At 38.5% G+C, this 16,957-nt stretch overlaps 1 protein-coding gene and 1 pseudogene across 1 annotated transcript in view; one reads left to right on the top strand and one right to left on the bottom strand.

The window, feature by feature from the left end:
* Positions 1 to 2,152: 2,152 nt before the first annotated feature.
* The window catches only part of NIPSNAP2 (nipsnap homolog 2), a 34,776-nt gene continuing 19,971 nt past the window's right edge, over positions 2,153 to 16,957 (bottom strand). Inside the window, exons 7-10 of the mRNA XM_072752748.1 lie at positions 16,539 to 16,570; positions 7,506 to 7,600; positions 4,905 to 4,988; positions 2,153 to 3,313 (exon numbers count right to left, since the gene is read on the bottom strand). Coding sequence (XP_072608849.1) covers positions 3,249 to 3,313; positions 4,905 to 4,988; positions 7,506 to 7,600; positions 16,539 to 16,570 — 276 coding nt within the window. The 3' untranslated portion in view covers positions 2,153 to 3,248. The remainder of the gene's footprint in view (positions 3,314 to 4,904; positions 4,989 to 7,505; positions 7,601 to 16,538; positions 16,571 to 16,957) is intronic.
* Positions 10,439 to 11,026, top strand: LOC140598257 (protein BRICK1 pseudogene; annotated as a pseudogene).

The raw sequence follows: 16,957 nt of genomic DNA, 5'->3' as shown, positions 1-16,957 counted from the left end.
TGATGGTATTCATACTGCTCCCGTGCATGCCAGGCATGACCCTGCCTTGGGGCCTCTGCTATAGCCCTTCCCCCAGCATGAAGGGATTCCCTTCCAAACCCTGGCTAACGTTTTTGCTTAAATCTCAGCTTTTCAGTGAGGCCAACTCTGACCAGACATATTTAATACTGCATACTGCCTCGGGATCCCTGGGTGGCGCAGCAGTTTGGCGCCTGCCTTCGGCCCAGGGCGCGATCCTGGAGACCCGGGATCGAATCCCACATCAGGCTCCCGGTGCATGGACCTGCTTCTCCCTCTGCCTATGTCTCTGCCTCTCTCTCTCTCTCTCTGTGACTATCATAAATAAATAAAATAAAATACAAATTAAAAAAAAATTAAAAAAAAATACCGCATACTGCCTCTCCTAGCCACCCTTAAGATACCTACCTGACCGGTTACCCTGTTCTACCTTACCCCACTAGAGCATCTGTCAGTTTCTACCATATCATGTAACTTACGGTAGTCTGTATTTTAACTGCCAGTCTCTTCTCATGACTGTAAACTTCACAAAGGCAGAGATTATGTTTTGTTCATGATGTTATTCTCTGTGTCTGACTTTGGCACATATCAGAAACTCAATATTTGTTAAGTTGAAGGAAGACTAAAACCTAGCGTGAGGCAGACTGCTTTGTGAAATCCAAGACTTAATTAGGACAAAAATTCCTCTTCCTAGAGTCGGGTATATTCTGAAATAGCCTCGTTTTACAGTTGGTTCATTGCTCTGTTGCTTTTCTGAACAGAAAGCTCCTTTAAAAAAGCAACACAGAACAGAAAAGCAAAGTTTCAAAAAGAAAATGTCATTCTTAAATATTCTATTTGGCATCCAGACATCCTGGTGCTCACCAGATACTGAATGGCTTCTAGATGAGGGTTTGCGTAGATAATACAATTTGGAGAGCCTCATCTAACTCATCTAACAACTGTGAGCTCAGCTAATTGATGGTTAATTTTATATGTCTTGACTGCTCTAAGGGATGTCCAGATAGCTGGTAACACATCTCTGGGTCTATGAGGGGTGTTTCTGGAAGATTAGCATTTGATTCAACAGAATGAGTAAACAGATCCATTCTCATCAGTAGGTGAGCATCGTCTAATCCTTTGGGGGCCCAAGTGGAACAGGGCAAAGGGTAAATGCACTCTCTCTGATTGGGCTGGGATGTTCATCATCTGCTTGCAGACACTGGAGCTCCTGGTTCTTGGGCCTCTGGCCTTGCATTGGGGTTAAACCATCAGCTCTCCTGATTCTCAGGCCTTTGGACTTGGGACAGAATTATACCATTGGTTTTCTTGGTTCTCTAGCTGACAGATGGCAGATTCTGGGACTTCTTGGCTTCCCAAACCACATGAGCCAGTTTCAGCAAGTCTCTTCTTATGTTTATCTGTATCTAGATATCCTATTGGTTGTTTCCCTGGAGAACCCTAATACTCCAGTGAATGATAGAAAATTCCAGACTTCTGCAGGGTTCACTTCAAGTCCACATAATTTGAAGTGAAAATTCCCTCGGTTCCTAGTTTTTTTCCAGTGCTGAGTAAGATCACCAGTAAAGGTAATTTGCTAAGAATACTAACTCTACCATTTTTTCTTTACATAGTTTAGAAAGCATTTTCACATAAACAGTTCTTTCATTCACATCCTACAAACATGCTCTGAGCATCTAATCAGAAGAACTGCTAAAATGCAGATTTTCTATGACAGAGCTCACCATACCTTCTCCCTCCTATTGCTTCCTGTGGTGCTTCCTGTGGTGCTAAGAAGTCACAAAAATTCAGAGCTGAAGGGATGTTAAATGCCACCGGATTCCACCTCCCCATTTTATAGATTAAGGGAACTGAACACCAAAGAGGGGAAGTGAGTACCTCATCAAGGAGCAGACCATGGACTTGAAAGCACCTGTTTTGCCAGCAGCCCCATCCTCCCAAACACTGTGCACCAGTTCACCCATATCCATTCCTCAAAACATTCCAAAATGGTTAGGGAGAAGCGGATGAGCTTATTTATTTAGTATTTTGCTCTGTAGACTCACATATACTCACTCAACAGGGGACAAGGTGTTTTTCAAGAAGGACAGGGTCATTTGCAGAACAAGTTCATAAAAAAGACGGCAAACATGTATATGTGAAAATCAAGAGGGTTTTATTGATTTTTATATGTTCTTGGAGAAAACCACATGTAAAAGATTGACATTTGATATGAGATTTATTCACTTTGTTTTACACATTAATTCTTTAATTTGGGGGTCAGATGTAATTTTTCACTTTAACAGGACTTTCACATTACAGTCACAAAATTGGCACACTATATTAAAAAACTAAATCAAACAGAGCTAGACAAAGTATGCATTTTATTCCAACTTAAATCCCAACATGCACCACCCCTCATACATGATCTTAGAAGTATCTGCTGTGGGCTTTACTAAAATATTAACTACAGAATGCTTGAGGTCACAAATGATTGTTTACAAAATAAAACCTCTTTTCCTAATGCTACTCATTTTATTATAGAAAAATATTACAAATAAAAATTAGTGCTATTCAAGGTGTTCATTTCAAAATCACATATGATACACAGGTTTAACCCAATATCTCCCCTCATACAGAGATATCACAATACATGATGTAAAGCCTGAATTACTGATTAAATGTACCTTAGCAGCCACTACCAGCTTAGTACTGCATATTTACTATGCCGACTGATTAAAAATAAGAGTGAATTCAAACATTTTCAGGTACTGGGTATACTTCTAATTTTTTCCTAGTCTGAGACTCAGAAAAACTGCTAGAGTAACATAACAAAATCTATATTTCTTCCTGATACAAGAAATTTGTATAAAAATCTGTAATTACAAAACAGATTTGCTTTTTATAAAGAAATTGCTAACTTTTTTTTCATTGTTAAGATTCCTGTTTGGAGATGATTCAAATTTTAATTTTGGCCCTCTTTTCCCAGATGGTAGAGAGGGGTGGCTGGTAGAAGGTATATTCAACAAACACAGGGATGTTTCAAAGAGGACTACAGAGCACTGTTACAATCAAACTGTAATAGTTTCCTTTCCTGTGATTATGTAAATTTTAAAGAAAAGAGGTTTCTCATAAGCTATATACAGCAGTTACACACTTCAGTGTTTCTTTTTCACTTGAAATACAATTAAAATTAATTTATAACAAATACTTGTCACATAAATTTATGTAGGCACATAAAATCTGTAGCTTTACTGGAGGGGTGAAGTCTTCAGTGGGATCATGATTCTAGATTCCATTTCCTGAATAAGTGGGACTGAAAACAAGGATCAAGGTTATTGTGCTTGTTCTTTTCCAAACAGATTATGGTAAATATACAGTAACAAAGAATGTTCAGAAGAACGTTCAGAAGACATGGTGCTTGAAATCAGAACAGCATGCTGGAAATTATAGGACTGATCTTGGGGACAGAAATATACAAGTTAATGGTAGATGAGTTAATATCCTAGGAGATGTTAAAATTAAAGCAGAATCTGTCTGGAGGTCTGTTTCATTTTAGGAACTTAGGAAAGTCCATGTTGCAAGAAAAATGGTGCCTTCTCAAAAGGTTGAGAACTGAACTAAAGTTTTTTTTTTTAAATGATGGTTTGTTTATTTATTTATTTTAAAGATTTTATCCATTTTTTTGAAAGAGAGAGATAGAGAGAGCACAAGCAGGGAGCAGAAGGAGAAGCAGTCTCCCCGCTGAGCAGGGAGCCCAATGCAGGGTTCGATCTTGGGACTCTGGGATCATGACCTGAGCCCAAGGCGGAGCCACCCAGACACCCCTGACCTAAAAGTTATATAAAATCAAATAATACTGCATGTGACTATATCTTGTGTAAAGGAACAGACAGATGGCACTTCTAAAACTGTCACTGCTGGAGCAGCCCGGCTGGCTCAGCGGTTTAGCGCTGCCGTTAGCCCAGGGTGTGATCCTGGAGATCCGGGATCGAGTCCCACATCGGCCTGCTTCTCCCTCTGCCTGTGTCTCTGCCTCTCTCTCTCTGTGTCTCTCATTAATAAATAAAAAAATCTTTAAAAAAATAAATAAAATAAAAATAAAAAAGTCACATTAGATGCTTTGAACTAAAAGACAAGATAATACTTATTTTCTAGACAAAGTACTCTTTGATTTTCTTAGTAGTGAATGGGCTTAAAATGTACCTGATATGCAACATGATTGGTACTTACTACCTCTGTCAGTACTGCTGGCTTGTATTCAGCCCAGGTGTTCTTATAAAAATCAAGCAACCAGATTTTCATAGTATCCGTGCACAGGCATACACATGTGCTTACAGAAAGTCAAAATGTCAAAGTAATTTTCAAAATTACTTTTTAATGGCTGTTATTAAATTATAATTTGGGGGGAATAAGTAACTTTGATGAGAAAGGGAAAGCTGAGAAAAACATTGTGTAATAAATATTCAGAGAATATAGAAAAATACAAAACAAGGTAAATGTTGTCAAACTTAAAACATACAAGGGTCTGAAAACTTGCTTTTTTTTTTTTTTTTTTTAAATTTTTAAACTCTTCACCCAACTTGGGGCTCGAACTCACAACCTCATGAGATCAAGAGTCACAGGCTCCACCAACTGCTCCTGCTCCCCTACATACTTGAAAGAATGAAAGCTTCTTCTTTTTTTTTTTTTTTTTTTTTTTTAAGAATGAAAGCTTCTTATTGAAAAGAAGGCATGTCATTATTAAAGAAAACTCTGCTTATTTTCCATCCCCCCACTGGCCTTAATGATTCACCACCCTGGAACAACATTTTTTTTTTTTTAAAGTACACATTAGCTTTGGGGTGAAAAAATGTAAAACAGTAAGATGAGATGAATGACAAGTTTTAGCTCTATGAAGGTTTTACCTGTATAATATACCAATTCTTCCCAGCCATGTTTATGCCATGCTGCATTCCGTATATCTTCCCTGGTCTGAAGATCCTTGTAAGCTGAAAAATAACACACAGCATCAGCAAGACTTAAACCAAACAAGAGGGATCCCTGGGTGGCGCAGCGGTTTGGCGCCTGCCTTTGGCCCAGGGCGCGATCCTGGAGACCTGGGATCAAGTCCCACATCGGGCTCCCGGTACATGGAGCCTGCTTCTCCCTCTGCGTGTGTCTCTGCCTCTCTCTCTCTCTGTGACTATCGTAAATAAATAAAAATTAAAAAAAAAAATTATACCAAACAAGATGTGATACATTCTACTAGTATGTCTGTCAGGTATGGAGTCAGCTGCTCAGCTGGTTTTCTCAGAAAGACCGCTTTGGGAATTTAATACTGAGCTGGGATCACTGTGAGCTGGTTATTCTGAGCAAAATTATGTTAAGGCCTTTTGAGAGAAGCAAAATAAATAGTTATTTAACTTTACAATCTAATGCATCCAAGACCTACCACTTTTCAAGCCCAGTGAATTTCCTCAATTCCTCAAGAACATGTTAAATTCATAATCAGAAGCTGTAAGACACCTGGGTGGCTCAGTGGTTGAGCGTAGGCTTTCGGTTCAGGGCATGATCCTGGGATCCTGGGATTAAGTTCCACATCGGGCTCCCTGCATGGAGCCTGCTTCTCCCTCTGCCTATGTCTCTGCCTCTCTCTCTCTCTGTGTCTCTCGTGAATAAATAAAATCTTTTAAAAACCCCCCAAAAAACAACTTTCTTAAAAAAACAACAACAAACAACTGTAAGACTATAGATAAGCAATATTCAATTCAATTTTGCTCAACATTTCCAAAGCACTACAGGGATGTGGGTGAGAGACTGTGTTCAATGCAGTGGACAGCAAAAAGACAAGTAAAGGCTCCCTCCTGAGCACTATGGTATATAGGTCTACAGCGAAGAGGCTGGACAGAGTTGTCTGGAAGGTGTGATCTGACCAGGTGGGTCTTGAAGGTTGAAAAGATGTCATCGACAAGAACAGAAGAGAAAGGCAGTTCAGGTGGAGAGAAGGGCATCAGTCTTTGGTGTCATGTGGTACAATTCAGGTGCCTTGGTTTCTGACTCCCAGCCTGGGCAAGATCCTTCCAACTACTGACCAGGGAAGCACCTCCTAGGCATCTTGATGGGGAAGGGGGAGGGCTGCCCAGTCAAGACTCAAGGACAAAAATCAGGGCTTCCAGTTTTTATTCTGAGACATACACCTGTTCTCCATAGGTTTCCTTCTCCTGACGAGAAGACCTACCCATGTATGTCTACGAGTGTAACCATCTAAAGATAAAATTTCTCTGAACTAGTAATGGAGTATAAATTTACAACATAAAATTTGGAAGATGCTGAAAGATAGCTGGAAAAAAAATCTTTTATCTCTCACCACCCAGAGCAAAACAGCATGAACATGACAAGCAGCAGCATTCCAACTGAGGTCAGGTGCATGGCCAGTAACCCTTGCAGGGAGCACAGGTTAGAGATGGCTGCATTCTTATTTCTTAATTTCAAATTTTCATTTCCTTAATTAAAATTCTTTTTATTATGGTAAAATATGCATAGCAAAATTAACATTTTTAAAAAAAGTTTTTATTTATTTATTTGAGAGGGAGAGATCCATCATCATACCCATCACGTTTCTCTGTCCACCTGCCACGCTAACACAGCAGGCAGACAGGATGCAGCCCTTGGTGGGACCAATAGGTCAAACTGATACCTCAGTTAATTAACGTGGTCTAGAAATGAGTTATGATTTTTATTTTTTAACTTTTTTTTTTTTAAGCAGGCTTCACACTGGGCATGAACTCAAGACCCTGAGATTAAGATGTGAGCTGAGATCAAGAGTCAGATGCTTAACTGACTGAGCCACCCACCCACCCCTTCATTTCTTTAACACTAATAAACATATACAAATGTGCCCAAAATGTACCAAGCTATTAGACCCAGTGGTTGTTCTAGCAGGGAGACAGACACAAATAGCCACAAAGGGACAACCTACATGGGCATACTGGGCTCTGGGGGCTCAGGAGGAGTGGGTTCACTGGGTGGCAAGGGATGCATAGGAGTCTGGTCCTGAGAGATACCAAACATGAGGTCAAACAAAAGTGGGTGGGGATGGAAAAGGTGACAGGGAGGAGGTCCTCTGGAACAATGGATCGAGAGGCAGGCAGTGAGTGAGCATGTGGGGAGCTGCCTCTCTGGATAAAATGCAGGAGTGTTCCTAATGTGTTATGAGAAGTGTCTAGAAAAGGATGATAGCTTTATCGTCTTCCCTCTCCCATGGCTCCTTGCTTCACTTCTGTTATTCCTTTCACCATTATCCCCACTCTCATGTCAGCTTGCTAATGTGCCCCAAGCCTGTGGGCCTTTCACTGTTGACCTCTTTCCTTCTAGATAGCCCAGCACTTACTTTCTATCTGTGATGTTTGGATTTGCTACAGTGTTTAAAGTTAGTGATTTGAGATGTGCTTTATTGCCTAGTATGGCTTATTTGGTAATGGACCCTGAAGTCCCAGGAACACAAAAATGAAGGAACAAATACATACCCCAGAGATGATGTACCATATATAGCTGCCCAATCTGAGAGAAGAATCCTCCCACAGCTTCATTCCCGTCCTGTCTGAAGCGAATTGCACGAGCCCTGTAAGGAAAAATGACAACATTCAGCTACTGAATTAGGTATGTTTTTTTTTTCTTTTCTTTATTTATTTATGATAGTCACACACACAGAGAGAGAGAGAGGCAGAGACACAGGCAGAGGGAGAAGCAGGCTCCATGCACCGGGAGCCCGATGTGGGATTCGATCCCGGGTCTCCAGGATCGCGCCCTGGGCCAAAGGCAGGCGCCAAACCACTGCGTCACCCAGGGATCCCCTGAATTAGGTATGTTAAAACAAATCAGACTTCTTCCCTTCTCAAACAATATGAAGATGAATTGTTTTTAATTATCAAATGCAATCAAAAGTTATTTTAATGTAGATAACATATATAAGATGTAAATGTACTTTTCTGTAGCTATAAATAGTCATTTTGGGGGGAAGTGGACAGTAATTAATGACTACTAAAATCGGTGTTTGAGAATAGATGGTTGCACTGCTGATTCTTGACGGTCAAGAAAACTGGCAGAAAATAGGGCCCATCAACTTAAGGACTGCTTCCCCAAGAATGTGGTGAGATAAAACAAGGGAAATGTGGATGCCCAGACACTCAAGATGCCAGAAGTTACTGTATCTAAGGGAGGCAGGGACCACCCCTGGATAATGGGGTTTAACACAGAGATGAAGGGGCACACCTTCAAAGCAGCTGCAGACCATGAATTCTGAAAAACACATTGAAGAATCATGAATGTGGAGCTTCCTGGCATGTCTACACCATCACTATAAAAACTGAAGTTGCCTCATGGCATTATAATAGCGTCATATGGTGACACATGGTGGACACACTTGCGGTGAGCACAGCATAATGTATAGACTTGTCAAATCACTGTGCTGTACACCTGAAGCTGGCTTAACAGGTGTGAACTATATTTCAATATAAAATGAAACAAAACCTTTGGCTCTTGTTTTGTTCTTTCTTAACATATTAAACCATCAGGAAAATGAGTACCAAATGGCATTCCTATGTGTGGAAGAATGTGTATATACAGGTATCTATGTGTGTTACATGAAATTGTGATTATTGGCTAAAAATTGGCACTTAGCTTAAACTTTCCGTTTTAAGATTTCCTACTGCAAAAGGTATCAGGCTCCTTAAACATCTTTTCATATTTATACCAGGTACTTTACTTTTACATTTAGTGATGCACCTGAAATCCTAAAATGATTCTTTTAAAAAGTATATAGGGAAAAAAAAAAAAAAGTATATAGGGGCACCTGGGTGCCTCAATCAGTTAAGTATCCCACTCTCAATTTGGGCTCAGGTCATGATCTCAGGGTCCTGGGATTGAGCCCATTGTCAGGCTCCACACTGAGCAGGGAGTCTGCTTCCCTCCCTCTTCCTATGCCCCTCCCACAACTTGTGCACAGGCGCGTGCTCTCTCTCAAATAAATCTTTAAAAGCATAGCTGGAAAAAAAATAAAATAAAAATAAAAGCACACCACAGACCACTCAGTATATTTACATCAACACTACCCAGGTTTAGGTCTGCAGTCTGTAACATCAAGTTACCAGAATTGACAGGACTTGGGAAGACAGATTCATTCTAGTTAATTTAAAGGAGCTGGAGGCATATGAACAAGGATTCCAATCTACTAACATCTACAGACACAACTCTTGAGGGACAAGATATTTGAGTTGGCTTGACTAGTACATTCTTGTCCTGGAGGCACACTTCATAACACCTGAATTAGAACATCTCAAGGCAGGGCAAGGGCAACCACAGTAGGAGTGATAAAGCTGAACTCCTTGAGACTGATTTGTCCATCTCAGCTCTCATCCCCATAAGCTCAACTGTGTGGGGGACACAAGCTTTTGGGTTCTTTTGTGGTGAAGGAGGAATCTCTTGCTGTTGCCCCCATGGGCTAACCTCAAATGATATTAAATTCCTTAATCTTTATATTTAGGATTAAATGATCAATAACTTCAATAAAGGGGAAAGGAGAAAAAAATGAGTGGGAAATATCAGAAAGGGAGACAGAACACGAGACTCCTAACTCTGGGAAACGAACTAGGGGTGGGGGAAGGGGAGGTGGGCAGGAGGTGGGGGTAATTGGGTGACGGGCACTGAGGGGGGCACTTGATGGGATGAGCACTAGGTGTTATTCTATATGTTGGCAAATTGAACACCAATAAAAAATAAATTTATAAAAAAATGATCAACAACTTCACAAAAATTACAAATCTGATTGGTAAATTATTGAAATTAAGCAAATCACTGTAACGTGCATTCTAACTCAGGGAAAAACTGTTTTTCATTGAGTGATAAATATACAGGATTATTCATTCCATTATGAATTTTTCTAATTGAGGTACAGTAGGCAAAGAAAACATACTTGCCTTAGCCTGGTAATAATCAGAAGCATGTACTGGAGAGGAGATCACCATCTTAAATAGTTACCTATGTACCAAAATATAAATTGAATGCTGAACTGACTTTATAAATACTTTCAAAATAATTGAAGAATAACCTCAGTACTTCCTTGTGAAGTCTACAGTGGGCAAGTCTTAATTAGTAATGTGCAAAAACAGAAATAATGAATGATCCTATCCTGTGGGCAATTAAATTATTACGTGTATAAGGCCCTTCCCTAAAACTGGTCCCTTAATAAAATGGTGCCTAGAAGAATAGTGATATAAAATTAAATATGTATATCTTAGTTTTCAAATTAAAAAAAATTCTAACTTGCATTATGTAGCATTTGATAACCCAAGAAAAAAAGATTTATTAGAAATAAGATTCAGAGGGGCATCCAGACGGCTCAGTCAGTAGATTGTGTGACTCTTGATCTATGGGTTGTGGGTACAAGTCCCATGCTGGGTGTAGAGATTACTTAAAAACAAAATCTTAAAAAAAAAAAAAAAAAAAAGAAGAAGAAGAAGAATACAGAACCGTTTTTTTTTTTGGTGCTAAATGAGATCTTACAAATTATACAGTTCAAAGCAACAAATTTTATAACTGAAAAAGAAGACATATAAGTTGAAAGTAAGTAAAAAGTCAGATTCTCATTTAAAGAAAAGAAACCAAAAGGTTAATACCTGACTAATGGCCAATAACCTGCTCTTGGGTCTCTCTTAATTACTGAGGCTCTATGTTATTATATTATTTATTTTTTCTCACAATAGTCAGGATTTTCAAAAACTATATAAAATTATAATGGTGGCTCCTTTTCAGGCAGCAGCCATGGCGGGCCAAGAGGATCTGGTGCAGCGGGAGATTCACCAGGACTGGGCGAGCCGGGGATACGTTGAGCTCATCACCAGCAGCATCAAGAAGATCGTGGACTTTCTCAACTCATTTGATATGTCTTGTCGTTCAAAGACTTGCAAAACTAAACGAGAAATTGACAGCCCTCGAGTGGAGAATAGAGTACATTGAAGCATAGGTGACAAAAGGTGAGACTCTCACCTAGAACTATGCCATGCTGCTGCTGGGAAGTTGCTTTATGGAACACAGGCTGACGTGGGAAAGGCCCCAGGAGCCTCAGTTCCTTCCTCTCTTCTTAAAGAGCAACAGGGCTTATTCTTTTTTCAAAAGTGTGGCCTTTAGGCTTTGCCATGTACATTGATGTGTGATGTAGCATGTGGGAAGAAGTCCAGGGGAACTCTTGGAACCAACATTAGGCATTTTATCTTTTAAGTAACGTTTTGTAGAACTGTTCATCAGTGTGTTTGAAGCGCTCAGAGCCAGTTGCCTGGGACTCTTTGTTAAGGTCCTCTCCATCTCTCTCTCTTTCATTTTTTTTTTTTTTAAGACTTTATTTATTTATTCATGAGAGACACACAGAGAGAGAGGCAGAGACACAGGCAGAGGGAGAAGCAGGCTCCATGCAGGGAGCCTGACATGGGACTCGATCCCAGGTCTCCAGGATCACACCCCAGGCTGCAGGTAGCACTAAACCCACTGCGCCACCAGGGCTGCCCTCTGACTTTCCTTATAGCTCTCATTGCCTTTGCACTGATTCTATAAACAGTCTTGGTCTCCTTTCCACCTTTGGCGTAGGGGGTGGGAGGCAGTCCTGGCTGAGACACTTAAACCCGGGCAAGGTGGCCACCAGAGAATGTCGTTGCTAACCTACCAGTTTCTTGTCCTTGGGGGGAGGTCAAGGCCAGGCCCCCACTTGGCTTGAAGGGTCATTTTCAGAATTTTCTTTCTGTCACTTGGGGTATCTTTGCCTCTCATATTTCCCTAATAAACTCAATTAAAAAAATTATAATGGTAAAAGTTGGTGTTTTGTCATAATACTAATGAGCATGCTTCTCATGTTTCACTGCCAAGTTACTGTAGCTGTTAAGATGGAAGAAATGGATAGTTTTATCATTTAAATCAGGGTTTGCAAAGTAGACCCTCATACTAAATCCAACCTTCTGTAGCTGTTTTCATGGCCCAGAACTTAAGAATGATTTCTACCTTTTTAAATGCTTGAAAAAAATCACACCAAAAGAATATTTCATGATACATGAACATCATGACATTCAAATTTCAGCATCCATAAATAAAGTTTTGTTGGAACACAGCTATGCTCATGCATTTACAATCACTCCTGGCCGCTTTCTCACTAAAATAGCAGGGTTAAGTAATTGTTTTGAACACAGAATGGTCCACAAAGCCTAAGATATTTACTATCTGATCCTTTACAGAAAAGTCTGCCAACCCTTAATTTAAATAAAATATTCTATACTCTTAATTTTTAAAGTGTTTATTAGAAATTAGTGCCACTAATAAAATAAAACTGAACATGTATTATTTTTAAGTTGTTTTTAAATTTGTGGCCATTGAAACACTCTAGCCACTTAGATTTTTAAAACATCAATACTTTACTATTTTTATATTTCAGATCCTTTCAAAAAGAAATGAACACTGTAGAAACAGATAAAGTTCCCTTTGCACTCCGCCTCATCCCATCTGCTTCCCTCTTCCTCCACTGGTTACCACTTTTTGGAAACAGCTGCCTCTCGTGCATGGTTTTATATTTCTATTTCATATGTATGTATCCATAAACAATAATATATCTTTTTATATAATTCCTGGTATAAATAAATAAACAACTCTGTTTAAATAACTCTCCTGTTATATCATTTTAAAATTTACCTAAAAGACATCATGTTGTACATACTCTCTAACTTGCTGTATACATTCCCAACTTGGTGTTTTCAATATTGATCCATATTGAAATGTTTTACTTTAACCACCATCTCAGATTCTACTGCACGAATGCACTATAATCCATTACTCTCAGACACATAGGTTGTTCAAAGGTTTGGCAATTTACTTTTTCTTACATAACCACCAGTTTCTGCCATCCATTCAACTTTTACCGAGCACCTAGGATGTGCCAGGCCTTGTGGACAGAGGTGTAGACCTGGAAACTGGAGTCTTCCCTGGGGTACAAGGCTCTAACAGAGGCTAGAGGCAGTGAACTGGGGGGTGCAGAGCCCAGACTCCAATTTCACACTTGATTGTGTTGTATTTATCAATTTCCTCATTTCAAATTATCCTTGGATTCACAGTATAAATTCTCTTTAGTGAGGGGTGTCATTAGCAGCTTTACTGAGGTATATTTTATATACCATAAGATTCAATTAGATGTATACTTTTTAAGTAAATTTACAGACTTGTGCAATTATCACCACAATTCAACTGTGCTAAGATCCTGTGCCCATCTACAATCATCTTGTGTTCCCACCCATAGCCCCAGGAAACCACTCATCTTTCTCTGTAGATTTGCCTTTTCTGGATACTTTGTACATATGGAATCAGAGACTATGTGCTCCCTTGGGGTCTTTCACATAGTATGTATTTGTAGTGCACACCAGTAGTTCACTCCTCTTTATTGTTCAATAGTATTCCATTATGTGGATATACCACAGCTTGTTTATCCATTCCTCTGCTGATGGGCATTTAGATTGTTTCCATTGTTTGGTTATTATGAAAAAGGTTATAGTCAGCATATATGAGCTTATATGGATGCACTGGTTTCATTCTTTCATATACCCTGCAGTTCTAACTGCTGAGCCATATGGTAATTTCATGTGTAACATTTTGAGTAACTGCCTGTTTTCCCAAGTGGCTGCACCATTTTACATTCCCACCAGCAATGTATGAGGGCTCCAATTTATTTGCAACTTCATCAACATGTATAATCATCTGTTTTTTTAGTTATACCCATCTGAATGTGTGTAAAGTCTTATATCCTTGTGGTTTTATTTTACATTTTCTTAATGACTTAGAGTGTTGAGCACTTTTTCATGTACTTTTTAGGTATTTACACATCTCCTTTGGTGGAATGTCTATTTAAATCTTTTGCCTACTGAAAGAAATTTTTTACAATTTATTTTATGATTATTACTTATTTTTTATCATAGTAAAAAACATTAAGCTTATCTCAGCCTTTTCACAGTTCAGTAGTGTCAAGTACATTCACATTGCTGGGCAACAGATCTCCAGAACTTTTTCATCTTGCAAAGCTGAAACTTGAGGGATGCCTGGGTGGATTAGCGGTTGGGCATCTGCCTTTGGCTCAGGTCGTGATCCCGTGGTCCTGGGATTGAGTCCCACATCTGGCTCCCTGCATGGAGCCTGCTTCTCCCTCTGCCTGTGTCTCTCATGAATAAATAAATAAAATCTTAAAAAAAAAAAAAAAACCTGAAATTTAATACCCACTAAATACCAAGCTCCCTCCACCTGGACTCTGGTAACTATTTGTTTTCCATTACTGTGATTTTGGCTACGTTAGGTATTTGTATTAGTGGAATCGTATAGTATTTATCTTTTTTTTTTCTTTTTTCCAATAGTATTTATCCTTTTATGACTACCTTACTTTAATGTCCTCAAGGCTCATCCATATTGTAGCACATGGCAGAATTTCCTTCTTTGAAAGGCTGCATAATATTCCTTTACCTGTATATATCACATTTTCTTTATTCATCTTCAACAGATATTTGGGTTGCTTCGACCTCTTGGCTACTGTGGCTAATGTTGGAATGAACATGAATGTGAAAATAGCTCCTTGAGATGCTGCTTTGAATTCTTTTGATTATATAACTAGAAGGATGGCTGCTGGATCATACGATAATTCTATTTTTAATATTTTGAGGAACCTCAGTACTGTTTTCCATAGTGGCTGCAATAGTTTACATTCTTACTGACAATGGACAAAGGTCCCAACTTCTCTGTATCTTCACCAATACTTGTTATTTTCTGTTCTTTTGATAATAGCCATCAGAGACAGTGTGAGCTATCTCACAGTGGTTTTGATTTGCATTTCTCTTATGATTAACGATGCTGAACATCTTTTCATATGCTTTTTGGCTATTTGTAGATCTTAGGAGAACTGTTTATTCAAATCCTCTGTCCACTTTTTAACTGAGTTATTGATCTTATTATTGAGTTGTAGGATTTCTTTATATATGCTGGACACAAGTCCTTTATTTGAAATGATTTGTAAAATTTTCTCCCAGTCTATGACTTGCCTTTTAATTTTTTAAATGATGCCCTTTGAATTGTAAAAGTTTAATTTTGATGAATTATAATTTATCATTTTCTTTGGTGGACTGTGACTTTGGTATTATATCTAAGAACTCTTTGCTTAGCTCCAGGTCATAAAGATTCTCTATGTCTTCTTCTCAAAGTTTTGCTATAGTTAATTTTGGTATTTATGTGAGGAAGGGTCCAAATTCATCCTTTTGCAAAAATATCCAGTTGTTTCAGCACACTTTGGTGAAAAAACTACCTGTCCCCACAGGACTGTCTTGGTGCATGGATTGAAAACTAATGGCTCATATATGTGAGTTTATTTCTGGACTTGCACTTCTGTCCCATTGATCTGTATGTCTGTTCTTATGCCAGTGTCACATGTCTTGATTAATCTAGCTTTGTAGTCAGTTTTGAGACTGAGAAGTATGAATCCTCCAACTTTGTTCTTTTTTAAGGTTGTTTTAACTCTTTTGGGTCCTTTGAATTTTGAACCCTGCTGGGGTTTTGATTGGGATTGTGGTGAATTTATGAATCAGCAAAATTGTTATTTTGCTACTTAAATGAAGAAAAAAAAAAAACCCCAAGCAACTGTGTCATTGTGGTGCTATTTATGTGATAAAAACAGCATTTCAAAAACGGTAATACCCAAGAAGAATATGAAATACCTAATGCAACACTGGGGTTTTATTTAAAAAAAAAACAACAAAAAAAAACAACCACCAAAACCAGAAAAAAACAGGATCCTTACCATATATATATATATATATATATATATATATATATATATATATATATATATAAAATATTTATGGATGAAATGACATGTTATTCTGGATTTACTTTCAAATAATCTGGGTTGGGAGAGGCAAACCTAAGCAAGATTGGCCATGTGTTGGTAACTACTGAAGCTAAGTAATGGGTATGTAAGGTGTGTGTGGGGGGGATCCATGGTGATATTCTCTCTAGTTTTGTATCTGAATTTTTTTTTTTTAATTTATTTATGATAGTCACAGAGAGAGAGAGAGAGAGAGAGAGAGAGAGGCAGAGACACAAGCAGGCTCCATGCACCGGGAGCCCGACGTGGGATTCGATCCCGGGTCTCCAGGATTGCGCCCTGGGCCAAAGGCAAGTGCCAAACTGCTGCGCCACCCAGGGATCCCTCTAGTTTTGTATCTGTTCAAAAAATTTCATAATAGAGGGATGTCTGGGTGGCTCAGTGGTGGGGAGCCTGCTTCTCCCTCTGCCTGTCTCTCTGCCTTTCTCTATATGTCTCTCAATGAATAAATAAATGACATCTTTAAAAAAAAAATTCATAACAGCAACATCAAATAAAACAGTCGAGTATCAAATCATGGCGTCATCCTCAGATTTTATTTCTAGAATTAACACTATGGCCTAAAATAATCTATTAATAAGATTACAAACTCACCATTTGGTAATATACTCACCAGTAATTGCCCCATTCAATCATAGTTCCTGGCTGAAAAGAGATTTGGATTTTGGTCTGTTAGTTCTTCTGTGAAGAAATATGGAAATAGTAGTATAAAAAATATCAAATGACAAAACTAACTTAAAAGTTACTTTTAATAATGTAAAGTGCAACAAATAAAAAATGTAACAAAATAATATTATTCACCATGCTCATATCTATCCCATAGTGGGAGTAATATTCTATTCTATTTCATAGAAGAAGATAATATTTACAGTAAGTCATCCAATTATGGTTATCAAGACTATGGTTAGGTCCATCCTCCAGATTTACTGACCTCCTGATAAAATTGTTGGTACCCATTCAGACTATTGTGAAATTAAAAAGAAATTCAATTTAATTGGATCACTATTTTTTTCCCAGTATAATGCTGAGTAT

Source organism: Vulpes vulpes, chromosome 3 (assembly GCF_048418805.1).
Source record: "Vulpes vulpes isolate BD-2025 chromosome 3, VulVul3, whole genome shotgun sequence".
In the NCBI taxonomy this organism is placed as follows: Eukaryota; Metazoa; Chordata; class Mammalia; order Carnivora; family Canidae; genus Vulpes; species Vulpes vulpes.
Note: the sequence above shows the minus strand (reverse complement) of the source record. Positions and strands in the feature narration are given on the sequence as shown.